Below are 25,712 nucleotides of genomic sequence, written 5' to 3' on the forward strand. Positions count from 1 at the left end.
AAAAATCTGGTGTCGAAATTTTCATTCGTGAAGCTTTGACCTGACACAGTGCTCATTCTAGCTTGCTAGTATGTGTGTGCGTGCGTGCGCGCATTAACTCAGTCTTCCTTGTGTGCACAGGGCAAGAGCAAGGCCAAGCGAGCACTCTTGAACACCCAGCAACAGATCACATCTTTCTTCAAGCGCTGACGAAGAAACCCCTCCCCAGGCCGACACTCGCCATTTCTACTCACTGCCGGTGCAAAGTGCACAGCAGCGGAATGCTGGAGAATAATTTTTTTAACATCCGACCAATGTCAAGCTCGGTATTTACCTGAACAAAAATATTCCTGTAGCCAAAGGGCATTTACGCGACTCTCTTTTTTCACTCTTTACACAAGAAGTCGTGCGACGAGTGTTCGTGGAGAGCCTTTCACTGTAGTGTGTTTGTTTTCTAAAGCTTCCAGGGCTTTTTCAGTATTTGTGCTTTTTTGTCTTACGTGTATTAAGAGAAGCATCTGTGACACATTCTAGAGTGCAGGAACTCGTTTTTATTCCTCAGCATATCTGACATCCCACACACTAAGCTTCCTACGAAAAACAGTTCCTGAAATGACAGAAAGAAGTGATGCATGAACACGCTCCTATATAAAAGAACTGTGGCAGATTCACAAAATTGGTTTTGTACTCTCGTCTCACTCGGTATAATGATTATCATCAGATGTGCAAATCAGTTTCATTTGTGTCGCGCATCCTTAGAGCATGTTTTAGTGACAGATTTTTTATCTGTTTTTTGCCACTCGAAGTGCATGTTATTAGCGATTTCATAATCATCTGAACTGTCATCTGCTCATGTTGCTAGTTAAACAAAAATTCGTTGCCTACATCGCCCACACACATCACCCTTACTCTGCGTTGACCCTCATCCTGTGAGCATACACATGTAGTCTACATTGTATAGTTAGGTTATAACCGCAAGCAAAGCACCTTTATGTTAGTGAGGCAAAACAAAAATTTACCGCAACCCAGCACAGTTAGTAGTATGTTACATCTTACTAGTTATTAAACGGCCGATTGCGTCAACAATCGCCATTTGGTCTTATTTCTCGCAAAACAAGTGTCGTACCGCCTACAGCCAGGAAACAAAAGAATACTAGAAGTGGTCTGTCCAGCAAATAAAGTGTGCCAATTCAGATTGAACAGTACTAGGGCCAGTTGGAAATCGTAGCAACTCGGTGACAAATGTCTCGCAAAATAAGTGTCCTGTGCAATGGAAGCCTCCTGCATACAACACGAGGGTGCTATGCCTGTACAATGACAATAAAGCTTGCTTCTACGGTGAACTGTGTGGCCTGACCTTATTAAGGTAGCGCCATCTAGGGAAGAACTGTGTCCCTTCTGGCCTGTCTCTTCACACAGCGGATGTTTCGCCAGTTCTTGCAAAAGGACAGCATGTATACTGATTAAATGTTGTGCCTTGAGCCTCTGAAATAAACATCTCCATCTGGAACTCGGACATTTTTCTGCATGCAAAGTTGCTTACTAAGGTAACAACTCGACAAGCTATCACACGGGTTCAGTATTACACAACACAGGAACGTTAAAGCAGCCACCCAGACGGAGCTAGGTTCACTCAAAGGCGTCAGGTACGAGGAAAAACTGAGTCACAACGTTGCTACGGAGTACAAACAGTCGGGGAAGAGGAAAACAAAGGAAAGAGGAAGTCCGAGAGGGGGGGGAGCTCTGGAAGTCTCGCCAGGAGCCCTGCATAAGCTCAGTTTCGAAACAAGTCAAATCTTTGGGTTTGTGAGAGCTTATGTTGCATCATGGAAACATTCAAGTGTGTTTAATTAGTACTGATCATCGGAACATTAATGATTTTACCACTAGTTCCTTTCGTTAATAAGTCTTCCTTCGAGCAAAAGTGTGGAACTAATTAAAGCATGAATGCCCGGATCTGTGAAAGCTAATTCGCTCTAACTGCTGCCGAGAAAAAGAAAAAAGCCGCGAGGGACCAGCAACTGGCGAGACTTGAGCAGTGAAAGAGAGGGAGGGGGGGGGGATTCAGAGCTTGGCCGTAGACGGAGCGCCCCGTCAATCCTTGCAGACGGCCAGGGCGTCGTTGCGCTCCTCGACCAGCTCCTTGCCCGTGGCCTCGATCTTCTGCCGGGCAAAGTCGGACAGGCTGAGGCCCTCCACGATGCGCCAGCGCCGCTGGGCGTCCACCTGCACGGGGTAGCTGAAGACCACGTCCGAGGGGGAGCCGTACGAGGCGTTGCTCATCACCGCCATGGACACCCACTCGCCCTGCAACAACAGCGCCACCACTCTCAGCCACAACCCATGCACCAATGCACAGTGGCAGAAAATCTAAAAAGAAAGCCTGTTGGGTCTACTGCTACTGTGATGGCTTGGTTTACGGCCCCACAGCGGTGGCTCAGTGGTTACGGCGCTCGGCTGCTGACCCGAAAGACACGGGTTCGATCTTGGCCACGACAATTGAATTTCAATGGAGGCGAAAGTCTAGAGGCCCGTGTGCTGTGCGAACATCATCATCAGCCAGACTACGCCTACTGCAGGGCAAAGGCCTCTCTCATGTCTCTGCAATTAACCCTGTCCTTTGCCAGTTGTGGCCACCGTATCCCCTCAAGCTTCTTAATCTCATAATCCGCCCACCTAACTTTCTGCTGCCCCCTGCTACGCTTGCCTTCTCTTGGAATCCACTCCATTACCCTTAAGGACCAGCGGTTATCTTGCCTTCGCGATGTGCGATCTCAGTGCACGCTAATGAACCCCAGGTGGTCGAAATTTCCTGAGCACTTCGCTACGGCGTCCCTCGTAGCCAGAGTTTCTTTGGGATGTTAAACTTCCATAAACCAAACTTGGTTTATTGGGGTTTTAACTTCCTGAAACATCTGACATTTGGCATGCCAACCAATATGACAGTGTACGAGTGAAAAAGGGGGTCTCATCTGTCGCAGTAAACACAACTGGCTACGAAAATCGGATGCACACCGCGATTCTGGCAGTGACCACTGATGGGGCACAAGACGCTGATGAAAGTAAAAAAGGGCAAGGACAAATTCACATCCACGAAATGGGTCGACCAGTGTAGCATTAATGCACTTGAATGTGGAAAACGATTAGGTACCCTGCTGCAACTGCCATCAATGTTGGTTTGGTTCTAAGTGTGAAGCAGAACTTGCGTGCGATGAAGATGAACCTGGCTGTTAGCCCAAGCGGATGCTTCTGTTAACAAACCTTTTAAAGACAATGTGGGCAAGTTGTACATGGAATAGATATGGCCAGTGGAGAACACTGCCTCACTCCCATTGGAAGGATGAAGGCCTATCATGTGTTCAAAGGAACCAGGGATGATGCTCTTTGGGATGCTAGCGATGACGGTGACAGCAGCCACGATAATGTCTCGGCTGACGATGTCATGGCTCGGAGTCTGATTTTTCCAACAGCGACTCCGACTAGATAAAGAAGGTGTTAAAGAAAAATCATTTCCTTGGTGTATGATATTTTGTATTTTTATATATATTTATTGAATGTTCCGCTGAACGCGAGGGTAGTTAACGTTATCAACAGTGCTATACTTTTGCGCGGGATTTTCAAGGGGGTGTTGTTATGTTCGATACAAACTATAAATCCACGTATCCAGGCTTGACAGTGCACCGTAGCAAGGTTTGACCGCTATGGCGAAACCAAATACACTGCAAAAAGCTGATACAGGTGGCACCACCATCTGTTAACGTCTCCTCAAGTGGCAGCAGGGAGCATGGGCATCTCTAAGCTAGGTTTCCCCAACTGGTGTGATCAAAGAGGCCACGGTTTCGCTTGTCACTTATTCCACTGAAGGCGACACTGTTTACTGCAGGGAAAAGAACCTCATGGAGCTGTTAGGCTAGATTTCAGCGCAATTTCCTGAGAAACGACGGAAGTCAAACAAGTCGAGTGGCACTCCATCCACGACGTATCGCGCAACTCACCTCGGCGGTGCCCTGCCACCAGTCGTGCACGTGGTCGGCCGCTGCCTTGGCAGCCGACATGGCGCTCGACAGCTTGCGTGCCGCAATCACTGCAGCACCACGCTTCTGCACAGTCTGCAAGGGGGGGGGACACACAACAAATGTTTACACAGAGAAGGAAAGCGCAAACTACTACTGTGTGCATGGGAGAGAAAAAAAAACACGTGCTGAGCTACATGACCACGACAACCAGCGTGCTACCAGAGAGACCATTTTGCATGCCGAGAAATCCCTCGGCAACACTGTTCCATCTCTACAGACTTCAGCTGAAAACTATCATAGACCTCTTTGAAACTGCCTAGCCACTGAGTTCAGCACCAAGCTGGGTTCCAATAGTCAACACAGTCACTGAAATGTGCTCAGATGCTTTGTTTTGTGCTCTTCGGGGCCTCCATGCTCATTGCAAACCAAGTTTCAGGTGGTGTTTCTGTATGATGTATTGGGTTCTCGATTCTTCCAGCCTCTGATGTTTCCATTCGAAATAGTGACAACACTGCATGCGCTAAACAAAACAAGAAACGGAAATAGGAAACAGTGTAGCCTGTAACTTACACTTTGAATGTGCCAATGTAACTGAAAATATGTTTACGCAACAGACACACATACATCTGACAAAAAAAATCTGCATGTCTGCTTCTAATACCTTCCCAAACCTCTCTCTCCCCTCAGGGTTCATAGCTTTGGACAAAAGAGCAAGTACGAAACCTTCACGCTTTCTTTCAAGCTGCATAATTTGATCATGACAGCCTGGGCAGACTTGGTTGGTCACAGATCGGTAGCATGCCATTATGTGTTTGTTTGTGGTGTGATGTTGTAAACTTCTGGCTCAAAGATGACCACAGGTCTCTGACCAAATACCTATACGATATCTAAGCACATGTTAACTGAAACTCCTGTATCCTGAAATATCAGTCACGTCGGAAGTCATGTTGAACATTACAATCCAATAAGAGGGCCCAAATTACAACATCCAATATGCACATTGGATACTTTATTAGTCTCCTCTGTTCATTTAAAATGTTCCTCTCTTCTTCAGAGTTAGTTGCCGAGGGTTCACAACCCTGATAGCTCAAGAACACCCAATAACAGAAAGTTCACTGGCAAATTGAACCACTTAACAACATGGTATTTCGTTTGTATTCAACAATACGCACATCCAAAGTATGTTTTCATCATGCATAGAGCTCAAATGTGATGACCCGAACACAACTGATGCTGATACTGTCCCTGTGAAGCAAAATTAGGAGTTACAGCGAAAAGAGAAGACGAGGCATTGCGTTTACGCACAGTGAGGAATTCCCCCTGGAAGTAGGCCTCGTCCTTGATGGCCTCGGTGACCTTGACACTCTGGCCGTTCAGGTTCACCGAGGCATGGCTGGCGTCAGGGAACTGTGTCGACGAGTGGTTGCCCCAGATGATGACGTTGCGGACGTCCGCGGCAGACACCTTCAGCTTCTGGGCAATCTGCAGCCGCGGAAAGCGACGCTCATCATTGGCTGCGTTCGGGAGTAAACGACGAAGCACAAACACTGCTGCATGCGAAAACCTTGGGCTTCAGGTCGTTTTTGCAGATAGTTTTCCTTTCTGTTGAAAGAATTTCATTGCACTGATTTCAAGAATGCAATTATATTTACACTAGGACAATCATGTTTGAAAGATTTTATTTATTTCAAGATACCCCTAAAGGCCCTCTTCACGAGGGTATTACATAGGGGGTGGTAAAAATTTCAACTTGAATACATAGAAGGAACATTAACATGAATAACAGGGCAAAAAAAAGAAGCAAGAAAAGAGCAATAACTGGTAGTCAGCAAGAATCGAAATGTGGCGGAACAACAAGACACAAAATAAAAAAAAAGAAAAGAAAACACAAAGATAAAAACAACGGAATAAACAGAACGAAAAGCAAAACTCGAACACATTGCGGTGAGCAGAACAGAACTAGAAGAAAACTACACATGGCTTTGATTTTTTAAAAGTTCATGAAATGACGTCGCATTCGTTTCAGTTGCGATTGTGTAAGGCAGCCGGTTCCAATCAATAATGGTTTTGGGTATGAATAATTTAGCATAACTTGAAGTGCAATATGTGATGCGTTTGATCTTGAAAGGATGGTCACGGCGTGGAAACACTGCTGAGGGTAACTGAAAGAAATCGTCGTGAAGCAACGGATGATGGTAAATTTTGTGAAAAAGAGTTAAGCGAGCCAGTTTACGACGATGGGAAAGGCTGTCAAGTCCAGCACGAGCTTTTAAAGCCGTGACGCTAGTAAAACGTGAGTAGTCGGAATAAATGAAACGAGCAGCACGGTTTTGCAGGGATTCTATGCTATCTTTGATGTAGGCTTGATCTGGGTCCCATATGGCGGAAGCGTACTCAATTTTAGGTCGAATTAATGTAATATAAGCAAGTTTACACACATGCGCCGTAGCATGTCGAAGGTTACGTTTTAAAAGGCCATGAGAATGGTTGGCAGCTGCTAGAATCAAGTTAATATGATAGTTCCAGGTTAAGTCTGATTGAAGGTGAACTCCTAGATACTTGTAAGAGGAAGTTGTCTCAACTGTTATGCCATTAAGAGAGTATGCGGTTGGTATGCGATAAGAATTTCTAGTAAAGGAGACGAGCTTTGTCTTAGAGGGATTTAAGGTCATAAGCCACAACTGACACCAAGTGTTAATAGAATCGAGGTCAGTTTGTAAGGATTGTCGGTCACAGTCATTTGTAATGGTTTGATACACAACACAGTCGTCAGCAAACAGTCTAATTTGTGAAGAAATGCAATTTGGCAAGTCATTAATAAATATTAGACTGGGCAATAAAAAGCATACCCCTTCAGGAAAATCCCTTCAGGAAAAGCTTAGAAAGAAAAAGGATAATTCCTACTGATGCATATCTACGCACTGTAAGGACTTTCTGACGGGTGAATTGGTCTCGTGACAGCACTTGAGAGCTTGGTCTTCTTCAAATCTCACTGCTGGGCTTCTGTGAACGTGGTTTCTTGGTTTCATGCCAATTTGAAGCAAACAGTAATTTTCTTTGAATAATTTCGAGGCAAATAATTCTAATAGTTTTAGCGAACCGAGGAGGCTGAATGACGCAGCAGTCAATTTCAAAACCATGTTTTTTAACATATGATACATCACCATTACATGAAGAGTGCACTTAGGTTTTTAACTCAACGTCAAAAGCTTTACAGTACAGTGCCTTGAATGCATGAGAAACAATGCCTACCTGCACGGTAATACATAAATACCTTTTTTTTTACTCAAATGTAATGAGAGTTTTTTTACTGATAATAGAAGTTAAAAGTTGCACCTCTGTGATGCCGGAGCTCGTGGGGTGCCCAGAGGCATTCCCCCCCCCCCCCCTCCCCCCAAGTTTTCTTTTGGGGCAGCTCAGCCTATTTAAAACGGCATTTACATTAAAAAATTGCCGACGACTGCGTTACTTCCTAATGCGAAATTTGAGCGCAGCTCATCAGCTGTTTCAGCTTTTCGATAGATTGAGGCAAAGAATTTGATCATGACATGTGTGTACAATTACACACAACTTGTTATTTTTCACACATTTTCCTTCTTCAAGAAACACTCCACTAACAGTTCTTGATTGTCATGAAGGAAGCTTTGTGGTCGCAGAAATAGATGGATACATGCTCGACTTGCTGCACCAATGCCTGGTTCTCAAAGACGAGGTCTGCGCAAAAGTTTTGCGAGGTGGCCACAGCTGTGGGAGCCGTTACGAGCGAGAGGAACGCGACGCTCTCCCGCATAAGTGTTATGTTATCCCCCCCCTCCCATAAAAATACCATGATAAATATCTTGCATTACCAGACTTATTTTCAGCAGTTCGAAACTTCGAAACTCATTCAAGCAGCAAAAAGGAATGTTATGTCAGTGCTGACGAAGGATGTCCACACTACGCCCTGTCCTTGAAGATGCCCTCACCTGTCCCTTGGCCCTGTTGTGGTCGAGGCGGGTCATGGCGGTGAAGTTCTCCTTGGGGATGGAAGGGGCGTACTTGGAGCAGATGAGGGCATTGGTGTTGGCCGGGTTGCCCACCACGAGCACCTTGACCGACTTCTTGGCAAACTGGTCGAGGGCGCGCCCCTGGCTCTTGAAGATCTTGACGTTGGCAGCCAGCAGGTCCTTGCGCTCCATGCCCTCCTTGCGGGGCATCGAGCCCACCAAGAAGGCCACGTCAATGCCCGCAAAAGCCACCTTCTCGTCGTCCGTGGCCACCACGTCTGCGCACACCCATCCCCAAGACGGGCCAACAACAACGGTCAGGCCTCCCCCAGGCATCTGCTGCAAAGCGACTGCTCTAGGCGGGCTGTTCGTCATCATCATCATCAGCCTGACTACACCCACTGCAGGGCAAAGACCTCTCCCATGCCTCTCCAATTAACCCTGTCCTCCGCCAGTTACCGCCACCCTATCCCCGCAGACTTCTTAATCTCATCCGCCCACCTAACTTTCTGCCGCCCCCTGCTGCGTGTGCCTTCTCTTGGAATCCACTCCGTTACCCTTAAGGGCCAGTGGTTGTCTTGCCTTCGCAGGTTCTTCTAAAATGTGAAATGACCAGTTTTTTTTCCAGCAGGTAGGTACATCATGATCATCATCAGCCTGACTACGACTACTGCAGGGCTTCTCCCATGTCTCTCCAAATAACCCTGTCCTTTGCCAGTTGCAGCCACCATATCCCCGCAAACTTCTTAATCTCATCAGCCCACCTAACTTTCTGCTGTCCCCTGCCAGGCTTGCCTTCTCTTGGAATCCACTCCCTTACCCTTAAGGACCAGCAGTCATCTTGCCTTCGCATCACATGCCCTGCCCAAGGCCACTTCTTCCTCTTGATTTCAACTAGGATGTCATTAACCCGTGTTAAAGGGCCCCAGAAACACAATCTTAGTTAACTGTTTTGCCTGTTGATTGCATACGGTGAGTTAAGATGGGGCTATTAGCGTCAGTAATGCCACGTATATTCCGTTTTTTAATATTTTAATGTCCTCCCCAAAAAAACTTCATGGCTCTGATGGTGTCGCCACACAGTGGCGAGTTTTTAGCAGCGGATATGACATCACCTGGCGCGAGCTTGATGATCGGACAAACAGTAAATATACTGCAAATTGTGTGAATAAATAGAGACATTTTGTCACCTGTCTGCGTTTTATATTAGATCAACAAAAACAACTTGTTTGTCTTAGATAAAAGCCCTGCAAAGCAAGTAAAATAAAAATACACCACCAGGGGTGCTCTGGCATGGAAACTCAGCAAGAATGTCTCGGCAAGAACGAGTTACAGAGAGCAGGCAACCATGGAGCCCAAACTTCCGCGACGTGCTCTGGCTGGCTGTTTTGATTGGTTGCGCCAGGTGCCGTCATTGGGAGAGCGAAATAGGAGTGGGAAGCCCCGCCAAAATCGAGTTGCGGGCAGCGTTTTGGTTGCTTGTATTTTGAAATTTCCTCACTGAATAACTCCCGTTCCTGTGCATCGATTCCTGTAATTCTTTTTAAGTCAGCATCTGTGTGACATAAAGAACCCACCTGAAGAATAGACGGTATCCCCCCAAGCAGTGTTTCGCAGCCCCTTTAATGACATCCTAAGGACAGTTGCAAAGGACAAAAGAAGTTTCAAATTACAGAACTTCAGGATGCCATTCATTTCACCATGCATCCAGGAGTACGAGCTGACTAATGTGAACAGCCTTGAACAGTTGTCCACACACCTGCTCGAGCCGTGTCTTCAGTCTTCCACTTACTACAATCGGCGCTGCACGGCGGGCCCGATACAGCTTTTAAACAAATAAGGAGTTAAACACAATAAAAGGGAATGAGTAAGCACAATGAGGTCAAGTTTGAAGCTCTAGGCCACTCATAGATAACACAAGTATACTCGCCAATGCGCCATTCGAGCGCTCTAGACAGGTGTGTGGATGACTGTATCATAGAGTTTCTTACTATTCCCTAGAGGGAAAGCTGGCGGCGAAGCACTTCAGCCACTATGGACGCTCAAAGCATCATGGGGCGGTGAGCTACTTGTTGCGAGACAGTCGTAGTTGTTCAGGAACACAGAGTGTCATTACTAAGATGTTTCATTCCAAAAACGCTGTTCGTGTGTGCGCAGACAACTTTCGCGTGAACGCAGTGGGCAAATCCCATAGTAGTGAAAACGCGACAACACACGACGCCAATAAAAGGTTTCTCTTTTCCGAAATGCCATTAAAAGCCTCTTATAGTATTTAAGCAACAATATCTTTTTTGAAAACATATTTACTTTTAAAAGTTCGCCTGTTAATTATGAAGTATTAGCTTTTATAGTGTTCACTACTCGGCCAATAGGAGAGCGAGTCATCTCTTATTTTGGGCAAACTTTGCACTTACATGCTTTTCTGCTTGTTTGTTGCAATAATTAGACAAGATATTGAATGTTAGGACGTTTGTAGTTATCAAACAGCTTAATTTTTCTATTATTTTTTGGCCAAAAGTTGCAGTTCTGCAACAAGTAGCTCACCGCCCCATGATGCTTTGAGCGCCCATGGTGGCTGAAGTGGTCTCGAGGGGTCGCCATGCAAACTCCCATAGACAGGCTGCCAGCTTTCCCTCTAGGTAATAGTAAGAAACTCTATGGACTGTATAGCTGCTCTATAGATGCATATCAATAGGTTCACATAAGCAAAATTTTGATCATTAGTATCACTTCAGCTTGCTGCTAAACAAAAAAAAAAAAGTACTGCTCAAATTGCCTATTCCTGGTTCCCGTGCGGCTACTTTAGATCTGTTCAGACACTGGGCGCCTTCCTATGATAAGTTAACTCAGTGCCTTGATTTCCTGGACGGAACTACAATGTACTACAATGTTGAAGCCACTTACCACAGAGAACATTTCCCCTACAGCTGTCTGCACAGTAACAAAACAGGAGAGCAGAGAGGAATGTTTCTCACCCTTGAGCAGGGGGAAAGCGCAGTCGACCAGCTCCATGACGACACCGTTGAGGACGCCCATCATCATGGGGATGTCCAGCAGGTGGAGGACCACCGGCTGCAGACACAAGTCCACAGGGGCCCGTTTACTCCCCCCCAACACTCTACTGCCACACTCCAGATAGCCTCAGTCACCATCAACACATTCCCACTAGAGGTGAACAACACTACACAGGGGTGCCCTGACAAAATAAATGCTGCAGTAAATCTGGCCCCACAAGCATAACAGTTCCCATGCATTTGAATTAACATTTCAATTCAAAGGAATTAGCAGTAAGCTCCAACGGTCAGATGGAAGGTTTTGGTTGATTATCACTCTTCCGCATCTTTACGAGCATGTTGGCAATGCCTTTATTCACTACGTGGTACATTGACACACCATTGCTGCCTGTCAGTCAGCAAGCTCACCTGATCGGCTCCAAACACATGGCCCTTGGCAATGATCGGCACCAGGGAGTAGGCGATCTGGCCAGCAGCGCCAGTCACCAGCACTCGCACGGGTTCCTTGGACTGCACACCGGGAAAAGGGTGCGGCCAATCAGACCCCATAGGTCGTTCATTCGACCTTCCATTGAGCACTCCGCCCACCCTTATGGGTTTATGGGGTTTAACGTCCCAAAGCGACTCAGGCTATGAGAGACGCCGTAGTGAAGGGCTCCGGAAATTTCGACCACCTGGGGCTCTTTAATGTGCACTGACATCGCACAGTACACGGACCTCTAGAATTTCTCCTCCAAAGAAATTCAACCGCCGCGGCCGGGATCGAACCCGCGTCTTTCGGGTCAGCAGCCGAGCACCATAGCCACTGAGCCACCGCGGCGGCACCCTCACAAGTGTGTAAGACATGCATTTGTATTATCATCCATTCATTTACATGCAGGTGCAAGGAGGTGTAAAAGGGGTGCAAAAATAAAATGAGTAAAAAATGTTAGAAATATCAATTACAGAAAATATAGACAAAACACGGGGTCTTCAGGAAGGGCCCAGAAAACTCTTGGGGGGGGGGGGGGGGGGCACTCTACTTCACTTAACCTCATCATTGTCAGTGTTTGTATGATCTGTTGCCTGCGGCACTAAGCCGTGCAAAATTTGTCAAAAGTGCACTCTCGGAAGTACCGAAAAAAGTTGTAATATTTTTATCACTTGCATGAACTGCTCTCACAGCTTGAAGAGCAAAATGTCCCTGTGCTGACTGATAAAACAGCGAAGTGGAGTAACAAAAAAAATAAGTGAAGTCCAAATAGTGCCACAACTACTAAATGCAATGTGCTCTATGCTTCTTTCATACATCAAGCCAAGCATTACTATAAATGTGCCGCTTTGCATTCAGAAGCAAACATCAGGAAACAAAATTGAAATGGGAAACTATCGTCTGATATCAATCTTACCTGTGTTTTCCAAAGGCCTCGAAAAAGTTATTCTTAAACGGCTATCCTGCTTCACTGAAAGATGTAACATTATCACTACCGCTCAATATGGGTTTCGTAAAAATAGATCGACTGAGTTAGCTCTCCTTGCTCAGAAAGAATTCATATTAAACAATTTTGAAGCAAAAAACACGGTACTTGGATTATTTTTAGATTTTTCAAAGGCGTTTGACCTTGTTAGTCACTCTGTGCTGCTTAAAAAATTAGACCAGTACGGTATTAGAGGCATAGCCCACATGCTGATTTCCTCATACTTGCGACTAGGTCTCAGTTTGTTAGTACTGCCGGTGAATGCTTCCAGTTGAAAGCGGTAGCTTCTGGCATTCCGCAAGGGAGCATTTTGGGTCAGTTTCTTTTTGTTCTTTATATCCATGATATTGTTCGCATCGATAGCACTGCTAAGTACATAATTTACGCAGATGACACTAGTTTTTTTTTTTTTGGGTACTTCCAATGGCTGATCTCGCAAATCGAGCTAACAAAACCTTAAAAGAAATAAATATTTGGACGGCTGATAATCACTTAAGAATTAACGTTAGTAAAACTGCAGCCATCATGTTTCACCCACGTCACAAACACTTCGAACTTCCTCTAATTGAATTAAACAATACCAGAATAGAATTTGTGCAGTCTGTGAAAACTCTGGGCATTTACTTTGCAGCAGATATGTCGTGGAATGACCATATTAATTACGTCGTTCAGAAACTTTCCAGAACAGTTGGTATCATGCGCCGCCATTGCTGTTACTTTATCACTCTTTGTTCTCTCCATAGCCAACTACGGATGTATGGTGTGGGCAACAACAACAGCTGAAAATATTAACAAACTCACAGTCTTACAAAAACGTATTATAATAAGGGAGTAATTACTCACTGACATCCACCCGAGCGCAGCCATACGGCTACAAAGGAAAGCTATACAGCTTTCTCAGAAACTTCGTAGTTAAAGAAAAATTCGTCCTGGTCCGGGGTTCGAACCCGGGACCACCGCTTCACCGGAGCAGTCGCTCTACCAATTGAGCTAACCGGGACGGCAAGCTTATGGTAGGGCGAGAGCGAATTGATCAATAACTCGAAGTGAGAACTGTGTTGGTCAAATGTTTCGGGGAATCCCCCAAGGTGGAGTAGATTTGTAATAAGGGAGTAATTACTCATTGACATCCACCCGAGGGCAGCCATACGGCTACAAAGCGGTGAAGCGGTGGTCCCGGGTTTGAACCCCGGACCAGGACGAATTTTTCTTTAACTACGAAGTTTCTGAGAAAGCTGTATAGCTTTCCTTTGTAGCCGTATGGCTGCGCTCGGGTGGATGTCAATGAGTAATTACTCCCTTATTACAAATCTACTCCACCTTGGGGGATTCCCCTAAACATTTGACCAAAAAAGTATTATACGCATTGCATGTAAAGTGCCATATTTCTTCCACACTGCGAGCCTTTTCCACCGACACAACGCTATTCCAATGAAATCCATGTATAACTATAGGCTGTGCTATAAATATAAACTCGTCATAATGAAAAATGATGACTCCTTACTTACACTAGCTGGGCTAGAGCAAAGCAGAACTGTGTATGATGCCCGCGCAGCAGAGCCTTGGAATGTTAAGAAATGCCGCACAAACTATGGCAAACAAATGTTGCAGCATACCTTACCGACACTTCTGAACCAGTTGTACTGCCACAAGAATCAATGTATGTATCCAATATTTCTCTGAAAGAATTGCCCCAAATGTTCGTGTAGTTCTTTTTTTCTTGCTATTACCATTTTGAGTGCACCTGTCAATTTCGCTGTCCTTAATTTTCTCCTCCCTGTGTTTGCCTTTATAGGCTCTTTGACCTAATGTAGTTCTTTTTTCCTTTACAAGCAGAATGTACTGCATACTGAACGTACATGTGTCATCTGTACCGAATATACGTGTTTTTTCTCCTTGCATTTTGTTTGATGTCCTTTTCCGCCGCCGTCAATGCTGCCCTGTAAGAGGAAGCCGGGACCTCTCAAGCTGTCTATACAGCTTTTTCCCTGGCTGAACTTGCAACACCTAGTTGCGGAAATAAACCTTCAAACCTTCAACAATAATCAGAGAATCAGAGCAAGCTCTCCATTCGTGGGTGCTTCGCAGGAAATGCGTGGCCTTTGCAATCTTTATTCCTGTATGTGATTATCTGAGATAAGCCTTCACAGATCAAAAGCATATTGCAGCAGCTAACAGGAAAAACAAAATGGCTATATCAAATGCCACAGCCTATCAGGCTAGAGGCAGTGATGTCATCACCATCACTGGACCATCAACGGGAGTCACCAGCACTCACTGCAGTGAGCCAGGACACTCATTTAGCTGTTTCTCTCACCAGTGTGTGAACACACAGGGCAAAATGCTGTCGTGACAGTCGTGCAACTTTTCCTGTGCCAGTGGAAAAACACGGTGGACACCAGCGGTGCTTTGGAAGAAACTGTGCCTCAAGACTGCCACACGTGAACTCTTCCCACTGTTCAACCAAGGTAGGAGACTGGGCGGGACAGCATTCGACTACATGTGTTGACAACATCGGGAGGGGACAGAAATGCCATTGTTAAAGGGACAGTGAGGAGAGCTCTATCAATATTTTTTTTTACAGCAAAATCCGATAGTTTGGCATTTCATGGCTTTGTTGCCACTTGGCCGGCAGCGAAAGATGCATTTATTTCTAAGAAATTTGGATTCGGAGTTGAAAAAGTTTTTCCCGCCGTTCTGATTCAAACTTGGGATTCTCCTATGACGACACAGGACTAAGTGACGTGAAACATGACGTGCACATGACGTAACGCAGACTCCGTGATTTCTGGCGGCCAGCAGTGCGGCCTCGCAGCAGCCGGAAAGAAAGCTACCGCCGGCCACACGTTGAAGGCATATATCGGCTATTGCGGCCGTCGCTTCGTTTACGTTTGAACCAGCGTTCTGCCAGCGTTACGATGGATCCCGTTCTCGAAGTCGTCCAGGAAGTTCTCGCAAATAGACACCTTTAGCATACCGTGTACCTTGTTACCGCTAGCGGAATACCGGGAGCCCGCCTACTGCTGGTGAGCAGGCGCTTATTGGTCCCGATGCTGCAGGCGCTCGCGTAGCTTCCGGGTACGTGGCGCCATCTGGCGACGTCAAGGATGCATTGGCTGCGCCTCAGTGATTTGTGGCTTCTCGGGTCCTAGAGTTGCTAGAACCAACACTGTTTTGTCCTATGACGTCATCACGCATGTACTTGCGAGTTTGGCCTGTGGCGGCGATATCTGTATTTTGGTTCTTGCTCTCTTTTACGTTACAAGAGCCTTGTTGTCAGTATGAGTGGCGTTTTTGTAATCAGGAGCTGGTATTCTGTCGATGCAAGTCAACTTCAATTTCTCCTCAGTGTCCCTTTAAGGGGGCTACTATACAGTAAACTTGGCAGCGTAAAAACACTAAAGCTGGAAGGTAATCAAGCAGAACTATTTGCTGGGCTAGTTGGTCCATTCTGATATTTATTTATTTATTTATTTCAAGTTACCCTCTTGGCCCAGGGGGCACTACAGAGGGGGAGTGATGCATTGGAAAAAAAAACAGTGCAACATACGTAACAAACAGTTCTAAACAATGTAACAGCGTGAAACAGCGCGAAAGAAGAAGCCCGAAGGCGAAACGAAGAAGGGACAGGAAAGAGCGCTGAACTGACAACTGAATATCATTGAGCAAAACACGCACAATATACCGGGTGTCCCAGCTAAATGTAACCAAACTTTTAGAAACGGCGAAGTGTCCTAGTCCAGTGAAACCACCTCAGGGTTGTTCATAGTTGCATGGCCTAGTCTTGAGTATTTTTTTCGCTCTTCAAAGTTCATTAATTAGTTAAGTTTAATTAGCTAACTTTTTATTTATTTACTTCAGGAAGAAAGTGTCAATGCAAAAGTTTTAGATTACCCCGAAAAACTGCTAGTAGTGCTGTTTCCGTCAAGTTATGATTTACGTAGCTTCATTTATTGGCCGTCCCGTGACCAGCTGCTCGCTCACTTCTCTGCCCCAATGTGCACCCAAAGTCTCATCGAGGAGAGGACTTCAGAAAAAATGGATTTTATTCTTTAAGGCGCGTCTTGGGACGTTGAAGTGGCACAGTTGTCATGTGGAAGCTTTTTCTTAGTGTGCGGGTTATGGTCAAAGGCCGGTAAAAAAACTATTTTACGTAAATATTACTTTGCTGAAAATGTCTCAGTAAGCTGTTTCTCAAAGCGATCTACAACTTTTCCATTGACACTTTGCTCCTCAAGTCAATAATTAAAAAGTTAGTAAATTAAGCTTAACTACTTAGTCAACCTTGAAGAACGAAAAAAATACAGCATACTAGGTCGAGCGACTCTAAACAACCCTCATTTGTTTTCAGACGGCTAGGACACCCCGTGTTTTTTAAAAGCTTGGTTACATTTAGCTGGGACACCCGGTATAGGAAGGCAGTGGAAAAGATAATCAGATGCAGTCAGTGTCACATGGTGTAACGAGCCATAAAAGCGATAAAAACATAACAGGGTGAAAAAGTTAAGGGTTAAGGTCTGTGCACTTTTTTTAGCCATACGCTGTCACATTCAATCAGTATATATTCTTTCCACAATTCCATTTCGTCAGTTTTTATCGGTTTTACCCTTGTTACCTGCTATTAATGTTTTATCGGTTTATATGGCTCTTTACACCATGTGACATTAACTGTTTTTAGTCATCAAGTGTACTTTTTTTCATTTTGTTACCATCCCTTTTGAGATTCAGTTGACTTTTAGCTTTTTTCCCCGTTATATTTTTATCACTTTTATGGCTCTTTACACCATGTGACGTTGACTGCATCTCATTATCTTTGCCACTGCCTTCCTATATATTGTGCGAGTTTCAGTCAATAAAATTCAGCTGTCAGTTCAGCGCTCTTTCCTGACCCTTCTTCGTTTCGCCTTCGGGCACCTCCATTTGCGCTGTTTCACGTATATCACTAAAGCTGCAGATTCTCCGAACTTTCTTTTATTAGAAAAGTGGTTGAAATCATCACTCTGCTGCCACCATATCAAAGAACTTGTTTGAAATGCAGAACATCCAAATAAAGGCTTAGTTTGAACTTGAAAGCACAGTAATTCCTAAAGTTTCATTCTAGCTCTAAGCATGTTTGCATTTCACTCCCAAACAGGTATCCCATTTTAAGAGGCACATTTTTCCTTTAAAAAAGAACAATTTAAGAATGGAAAGTTTATGGTCCAATTTGCCTCTCGGAAGCGATAAAAATTTAGAATATGTGTTTTAGCACATAATTTTAAGCACAGCAAGTGCCTTTGGAGCAGCCGAACACAAGATAGCAGGATTCTTTTCTGAACCCAACTGTTAACCACCGAACGGCGAAAGACAATGGGTGGAGTGAACGTTGGGAAGCTGCCAGCCGCCTGAACGTGTCCTCTGTCAGTTTTCTTTTATTTTTTCTAACACCTCAAGGGCCCTGTGAGCGAGCCATTAGAGAAGGAGTGGGTATAAAAAAAAAAGAAAAAACCAATTCATACACACTTTCGAGCTTACACAGAGAAGCAAGAAAAAAAGAGAAGAAACCAGATTAATCATAAAATCAAGGAAAAATGATAACTAGGGGTGTGCGAATATCAAATTTTTCGAATACGAATACTTAGTTCCGAATATCGAATCGAATATCGAATAATCAAGGAAAAACGCATTTAACCACTGCAAAACATTTATTTCAGCATCCAAGAACATCACAGCTAAACTATCAAATATGTAAATGAACACAAAATGTGTGTGTGGCTGCACAGAAAGTATCGAAGTCTAGAACACTATTCTTAGAAGAGTGGAATTTTCACAGAAAATGGCTAGTACACAGCACTGATTGAATCGAGCATGCCATCAGTGCAAAAGCGCGTTGCTGGGATGAACATTAAAGGTTGTTGTGAAGGAAAACCAGCTGCTCCACATGGTCAGGCAGGAGTCGCTCCCTTTTAGCTGAAATGACTTCTCCAGAGACAGGTAATTCGCTCTAACTTGGCACTGAAGTGGCAGGTATTACGAGGTACTTCGTGCATAGCTTTGACTATACCAGCGTCGCAGGTATAGCCACAAAGAAGCTCACAAGCACAGTCAGCCACGGCATGGCCCAACATTACGCATGGCTCTGAACGTCGCCATGTTGTTATGTCTATGTCGATTGGTCTTGCGCACCGAAATGTACGCCGGTGCTCGGAATAAAATATTCGGCTAAATACGAATATTCGCATGGGATCGAATAATCGAAACAACATGAATACTTAGATTTCGAATCGAATACGAATAGCAAAAATCTAATATTCGAAATGTATTCGAAAATTTCGAATATTCGCACACCCCTAATGATAACCTAAAGCGAAAGCCCTGGTACACTGATCTAAAAACAACATCTTTATTACTAGCAATACGCGGAAGCCACAAAGAAAGTGCATAGTCAAAGCCGAAATAGCACACTTAGGAATTCCAACTCTTCCTTTGAATAGCCTAGAGGAGGAAGCAGGAAGTTCTGTTGCATTAAAGACCAAGCACACATGTGGCACTCACTTGCATAACTATCAAACAGCCCTTGATTTTCACGAGGTAACACACGAGGGGCGTTCGCCTGCCTAAAGATGTTCCATATTAACCTAGCCACGACTGTAGAAGCAATCAGAAATGTAATGTCCCCTACGCGTGCGCAATCCTTGCATTTTTCAGGCCTGCATACAATGGCCACCCATCTAACTGAAGAAATTCAGTAAGACGAATGAGCTGCATGGTCTTGTGACATCAGTCGGTTCTGCCCCTGCCACAGAACCATGGCATTAAAGACGCACTGAAGAGGAATCTGGACTCGTACTTTTACCGCTGGAACTCAATCTACACATTTCGAGCGTTCTTGGAAACTTCCAGTTATTGCCCTGTGCGGCTGATTTCCCTAATTTAATTCAGACTAACGTCGGGCTCCTGCCTATTTTTTTTTTAATTCCCCAAAAACAGTGGAAGGAGTCAACCAACCTTTCACTCAGACCCGTGGCAGCTTGCCGCTCTGCCATCGGCAGAGTGATACGTAGCGATCGGCAAAAGCAAAGAGTCCACGCATATTTTTATTTCCGTGGGCCTAATTTGCAGCTATGTAGTCTCTGACTAGACCTATTTATTCAGGGAAACCTAAAAGAAACAAAATAAAAGTGAAAGCAAAGTCGCCACGCGACTGCCTGAAAGGCACCCCATGCGTTGGTCGACTCTTCCCACCGTATGCGGGGAATTAAAAAAAAGGCAGGAGCCGGATGTTATGCGTTGGTCGACTCTTCCCACCGTATGCGGGGAATTAAAAAAAAGGCAGGAGCCGGATGTTAATTCGATTTAATTAGGGAAATCCGCCGCACAGGGCAATAATTCTAAGTTTCTATGACTGCTGGCAATGTTCAGATCGAGTTCTTGCGGCAAAAAGACGAGTTCAGATTCCCCTTCAGTGCACCTTTAACACAGGGAGTTAATGCCACGGCTTTTACTGTCTTAATGCTCACAGTCTTCCATTCAGACATAAGAAGCTTGGGGAGTCAAGGCTTCTATTCACTTCAGGCAACCTTTTATGCGCTTGAAAGCACAGCACCATTATACAGCCCAGTTTTACAATCCGAGGTAAGAAAAGCTGGTTCCCTTTCAACTCAAAGGACTGCATCTCAAAAGACAGAACATCCTCAAGGATAAGGAAGGCTGGGTCATAAATGTGAGACTGAATTGTGGCCAACAAAGTGTCACAAATGAAAGCTAAGTGGAAGTTCGGATACTCCAGACATTTTATAAATAATATAAATGCAGTGGCTGCAAAAATTAGACAAGGACTGAGAAGAAACTAATACGACGACTGACAAGCGCTGCTACCAACTGCTTAATGGGGTGTGACACACGGAATATGAAGCAAAAATACAAGCATGCGCAAAGACAGTGGAGGGACACACGTTATACAACCGCGTTTCGATTATGGCAAAAAAGAATTAAGATAAGCAATAAGCTTATTCAGCGGTATAAATCTGCAAAGAAGCATCACTCACGCAGCGGTCAGAGAGCCTTTTAATGTGGAAGGCCTCCTGCACAAGCGGAGCTTTTACATTAGCGCTCCTGCCTAGAATCTTAGTGTTGTCAAATCTAGCCCTACAGGTGCTGACACAGGAAGAAACCTGCCGTACAAGATTTGACATCCTGATGTTATTTTCTAAATTTTTCTCGTGCTCCCGTGGCCGTTCATTAATTGCAACGGCCAGTTTGGCTGATATAAGAAGACCCGAAAGAAAAGGGTAAGCTTACACAGCTCCTGTACCATATTTCACTCAAGAGATGCCATGTCCCTGTTTACAGCCACCCTCGCAAACACCAGAAATGCGGCAGAAAAGCTTAGATAGCTTGTTGGGGGCTGAGAAGACATTTTCTTCTTTATTTTTCTTTGGTTACCACCATCAGCAGCAGCAAGCTACTACAGGAAAACCTTAGTCCACACTTCCCTGAATGATGAGGGCATGCAAAGCCCTGAAAATGGATTTACCCATCGCTGTGACCAACTTGCTGCTCACTCTAAAAAGGGATGTCTCCGCAAGTTCACTACAGCTGCACCCCAATAAATGATTTGCATCCTAGAGTACAGGGAAGTTGCTGCTACCTGATGACTCCCAGGCAAAATCTTCAGAACTTATCCTGGTCTGGCTGCAAGACTGCAAGCAGCACATCACCATAAAATGCATACATCATCATTATCATCAGCCTGACTACACCCACTGCAGGGCAAAGGCCTCTCCCATGTCTCTCCAATTAACCCTGTCCTTTGCTAGTTGCCGCCACTGTATCCCCGCAAACTTCTTAATCTCATCCGCCCACCTAACTTTCTGCCGCTCCCTGCTACGCTTGCTCTCTCGTGGAATCCACTCCGTTACCCTTAAGGACCAGCGGTTATCTTGCCTTCGCATTACATGCCCTGCCCAAGCCCACTTCTTCCTCTTGATTTCAACTAGGATGTCATTAACCCACGTTTGTTCTCTCACCCACTCCGGCCGCTTCCGATCTCTTAACATTACATCTATCATTTTTCTTTCGATAGCTCACTGCGTTGTCCTTAGCTTGAGCTGAATCCTCTTTGTTAGCCTCCACGTTTCTGACCCATGGGTAAGTACCGGTAAGATACAGCTGTTGTATACTTTTCTCTTGAGGGATATTGGTAAACTGCTATTCATGATCATGCATACACATGGATCCAAAGCTCATGGGTTTCTCACTCAACTAGGGCTGGTGAGCCAAGAACATAGCGACTACGTTAACCCTACAAAGAATGAAAGTCAAAAGTTATCTCCTTAAAAAACAAAAAAAAAAAGAGTTGGACATAACATACATTCAGTCTACCAGCTGTCAGTATGTACAGAGGGCAAAACGCATGTCTAGAAAAGGCAAACTGTCTGTTCCGCACCTCCCAAAGTCACTGCGACCAGGAAGTCAAAAAATGATAACGAAATCCAATAAGTTTAACAGCACATGCTTACATCCATACCATTTTTAACCAAATGTTATCTATAGATATCGCGTGCTCAGCCCAAAACACGCCCAGAACGTGTTCTAGACAATCGTTTTGCCCTCTGTACATGATGAACCTCCCCAGTTACAAACCTGCAGAGACAGCAATTAATCTCCGTGGCTGAAACATGAGCGTGCTGGTTTAAACTTGAAAATTTAGCTTCCAAGAGCTGCAACGTGTACAGGAACAGAACGGGGCGAAAAACTATCCCAAGAATTGAGAAACGAACCACATAGAACAAAAACCCAGAAAATGCATTTCTTTTGTGCAATACTCTGGTGCCTATTCTTCAAAATGGAAACAAAAATTAAATAAAAACCTGTCATACAACGGGTCTATTCCAAGACTCATGGCACTGACCCACGTTTGACTGACAGCTCCCAGAATGTCAAAATCTTAACGCGACATTCACGGAGGCCTGCACATGGCTGATGCACCTGTTGCCTGTTAAGAGCAAAGAAATCTGTGCACAGGTCTACCATCTGTCTGTCTGGCCAGCGTGTTTCTGTATATAATGAAGAAAAAAAAATGCCACCATCAATTAATGAGCCCAAACTCCCAATGCAAAGAGAACGCACTGTCCCGTGACAGCTACTACCTGACAGACCATGCCAGCAGTGCTCTGAATCTTTTTCAGAAAGAAAAAGTTCACAACCAGGTATGTGCCCGCAGTGCAATGCATATAAGAGACTTTTTTTTCCCCCTCAAACTTAATTACCAGTGACCTGACTTTACAGCTGTATCCTACAGATACTCATCTACAGAGCGGAAATGTGGAGGCTAACAAAAAGGGTTCAATTTAAACTGAGGAAAACGGAGCAAGCTATGAAGAAGAAAATGATTGCTGTTTATGTTTTATGGGATTTAACATCCCAAAGCGACTCAGGCTATGAGGGATGCCATAGTGAAGGGCTCCGGAATAATTTCGACCACCTGGGGTTCTTTAACGTGCACTGACATCACACAGCACACGGGCCTCTAACATTTGGCCTCGATCGAAATGCGACCACCTCAGCCGGGAACGAAGCCGCGTCTTTTGGGTCAGCAGCCGAGCACCATAACCAGTGAACCACCGCGGCAGCAAAATGATCGATGTAACGTTGAGACAGGAAGCAGGCAGAGTGGGTGAGGGAACAAATGCATATTAATGACATCCTAGTTGAAACCAAGAGAAAGAAATGGTCTTGAGCAGAGCATGTATTGCGAAGGCAAGATAACCGCTGGTGCTCAAGGATAACGGACTGGGTTCCAAGAGAAGGCAAACGTAGCAGGGTGCGGTAGAAAGTTAGGTGGGCAGATGAGATTAAGAAGTTTGCGGGGATACGGTGGCCACAGCTGGCACAGGACAGGGTTAATTGGAGGGATATATCGGAGTGGCCTTTGTCCTGTGGTAAGCATAGTCAGGCTGCTGCTGATGATCAGTTAAGTAATGCATGTGGACATAACATCAGGACACAAGTCCTACAAAAAGAAAGCTCCTTAACGTACGTATTTTGCTTCTGATATCACTGATATGTGATCACTTTCCCCAGCGTGCACTGGACTTGGAGTAATACTGGCGCGGTAAACTTCACTGCACGTTTTTTATCGTAAGACTCTGCCTCCTATTCTGATTGCAGCTCGAGTTTTATCACTGCTTAACTCCACTTGAGCGGTGAGCCATGACAACGGGCACTTAATCTAACACTAATGCACTTGAGATAGATACGATCCCAGACATCTTAGAACTGAAGTGCTCTTTCGCGTGCAGCATGATTTTGCATGAAAGCCAGATGTATGATAGCCGTTCCACGGCAGACTTCCCAGAACTGCCGTCCAGACTGAAGTCTTAAATTTCTTCTCCCTTAGCCTTTCAGGCTGCAGTGTCATAAATGTGGCACATGACGTAAACAGCGCAGCTCAAACTTTCAAATACAAACGTCCTCAAACTCAGTGGTGTTAAAGCGACGTGATGGGCGCCATTTTGGCGAGCAGCACGTGGTGATAAGCCGATTAGACATGCGTGCATCCTTTGGCTATGCTCCAAGTGCAGTCGTGAGCAATATTAGAGGAAGTTTGAGCACTCATTTACTTATTACTGCGCAATAACGTGTGACAAGCAGTCTTTTTTCTGTTTTACAGTAAGTTTTCCTCTTGGCGTTATAATATTCGAAAGCAATTCTGAAGTTCAGTGGGGAAATAAACAAAAAATATACAATTTTGTGCAAAAAGGTTGTTCCCTCACGTATCGCTCAATTTAGGCTTCAATGCATCCTCCTTACAATTACAGGTCAATAAAATCGTTTCCATGCCAAGTCGAAGATCATTTCGAAGCATAACCCAGAATGCAATCTGACAATTACGATTTCGCATGAAACACATTAGTAGCTGAAACAGCAGTGGGCCAATGTTAGTTTATTCCATATCGTCACCAGTCAAGGTTAACGAGGCAAAGGCCTTTGCCAGTGTTCTTGTAACTACTGCTGTCATGCTCCAGCCACGCCCCCTGTCGGGACACACAAAAGGCTTCACATCTCATCCACCTGTTGTCCCGCTGTTCTCCAATAATCTCTTCGTACTAGTTGCATCATAAAAGAGAGCACTATGCACATCACATGTCCTTAGCTGCACGAATCTAGTAGTCTTAATTTCACTCTAGTGCTCTTCAATCAATGTTGTTTTTGTGTCCCTTAATGATAACTTTTTTCATAGGCAGCAGCATGCAAAGGCAACTTATACTACTGCAGACCCAATGTCTCATGCTCACGACCACACAGCTAACGAGCCCGAATTAATAAAAAAAAGAAGTTCTCTTGATGGCCAACCAGAAAACAAGCGTGGCCTTCACGGCCTCCGCCGTTTATTAAACAGAACGCGAGCATTTCTTTTTTTTTTCTGCTGAGAATGCAAATATATACCGCACACCGCCAATGACCGGCAATGCGATACCATCGCAGAGCACGTGTTTTATGTCACATTTCATTCATTACAAAGACAAAACGATTCCACTACAGTCAAGAGACGCGGTGACGCGAAACCAGGGCGCCGTACGTCCTTCCTTCCTGCTTCAAGGAGAGCGAACAATTTCACACGCGCCTTTGATAAACGTCTCCTCCCGCACTTCCTATAGATGCAGCCGCGCTGACACGATAGCGACCGCTATTAATACCGGCGCGAGCCGGTTAATGTGACGTCAGCTGTGGTGACAATACGCGATCGTAGTGCCAAACCAACGGTACCGAACCCAGCGCCAAGTGGCGCAGACACAACACATTGTGCAAGGGCGACTTCGTCCACATTCGCGAGACGGAGACGGAAGCGATCGCACGAAGCCGGAATGAATAGCAGTGCTGCCTGCAGCTCAAGGTCAAAGTGGCTTCGAGCACGCTGCTCGAATAACAAATCACAAATGAGAAACTTGCGGCTTCAGGCTACGAGAGTCCATGGTTAAGCCGCAAATCACACTTATTTGCCGTGGAGTAGACGCCGTGCTCACCATTTCGTCGGCGTTTGAAGTAGCGAGCGAAACAAGAGACCGGCCTTCACACTCCCCTTCGAACGTCCGCAACGTAACACCGCCGACCGAAACTTGAACACAGGAAAACGCCGCTCGGCGATACGAGGAGGCGCCGCTTGCAATCAAGCGTGTAGATTAGTTTTCTTTGTTCCGTTTGCGGCGCTAACAGCTAGTTATAAAAATAATGTTTCATAATATCCTTTTGTTTAAGTTATGCAGTATAAATAAACAC

At 45.0% G+C, this 25,712-nt stretch overlaps 2 protein-coding genes across 3 annotated transcripts in view; one reads left to right on the plus strand and one right to left on the minus strand.

The window, feature by feature from the left end:
• Positions 1-1,322, plus strand: part of l(2)dtl (WD40 domain-containing protein denticleless) — a 33,388-nt gene extending 32,066 nt beyond the window's left edge. For both annotated transcript variants that reach the window (XM_089558700.1, XM_089558701.1), the window contains exon 16: positions 121-1,322. In XM_089558700.1, coding sequence (XP_089414826.1) covers positions 121-189 — 69 coding nt within the window. In that variant the 3' untranslated portion in view covers positions 190-1,322. The remainder of the gene's footprint in view (positions 1-120) is intronic.
• On the minus strand, positions 508-25,588 carry Mdh1 (malate dehydrogenase 1). Its single transcript, XM_089558707.1, has 7 exons — positions 25,460-25,588; positions 11,404-11,505; positions 10,957-11,053; positions 7,961-8,259; positions 5,301-5,477; positions 3,975-4,088; positions 508-2,286 (listed from the first exon to the last, which is right to left on the minus strand). Exons 1-7 carry the CDS (start codon positions 25,460-25,462, stop codon positions 2,074-2,076), a joined length of 1,005 nt encoding a protein of 334 aa, XP_089414833.1. The 5' UTR covers positions 25,463-25,588; the 3' UTR covers positions 508-2,073.
• Between the last annotated feature and the right edge of the window lie 124 nt (positions 25,589-25,712).

The sequence above is a fragment of the Amblyomma mixtum genome, chromosome 8, assembly GCF_055824585.1.
Source record: "Amblyomma mixtum isolate Tamu chromosome 8, ASM5582458v1, whole genome shotgun sequence".
NCBI lineage: Eukaryota > Metazoa > Arthropoda > Arachnida > Ixodida > Ixodidae > Amblyomma > Amblyomma mixtum.

Coding starts and splice junctions, on each gene's coding strand:
- Mdh1 (XM_089558707.1), bottom strand. Junction 5,478..7,960: donor ACAACAGGGCCAAGGGACAG/GTGAGGGCATCT, acceptor CCGCGGCTGCAG/ATTGCCCAGAAGCTGAAGGT. Junction 4,089..5,300: donor TCCAGGGGGAATTCCTCACT/GTGCGTAAACGC, acceptor CCCCCCTTGCAG/ACTGTGCAGAAGCGTGGTGC.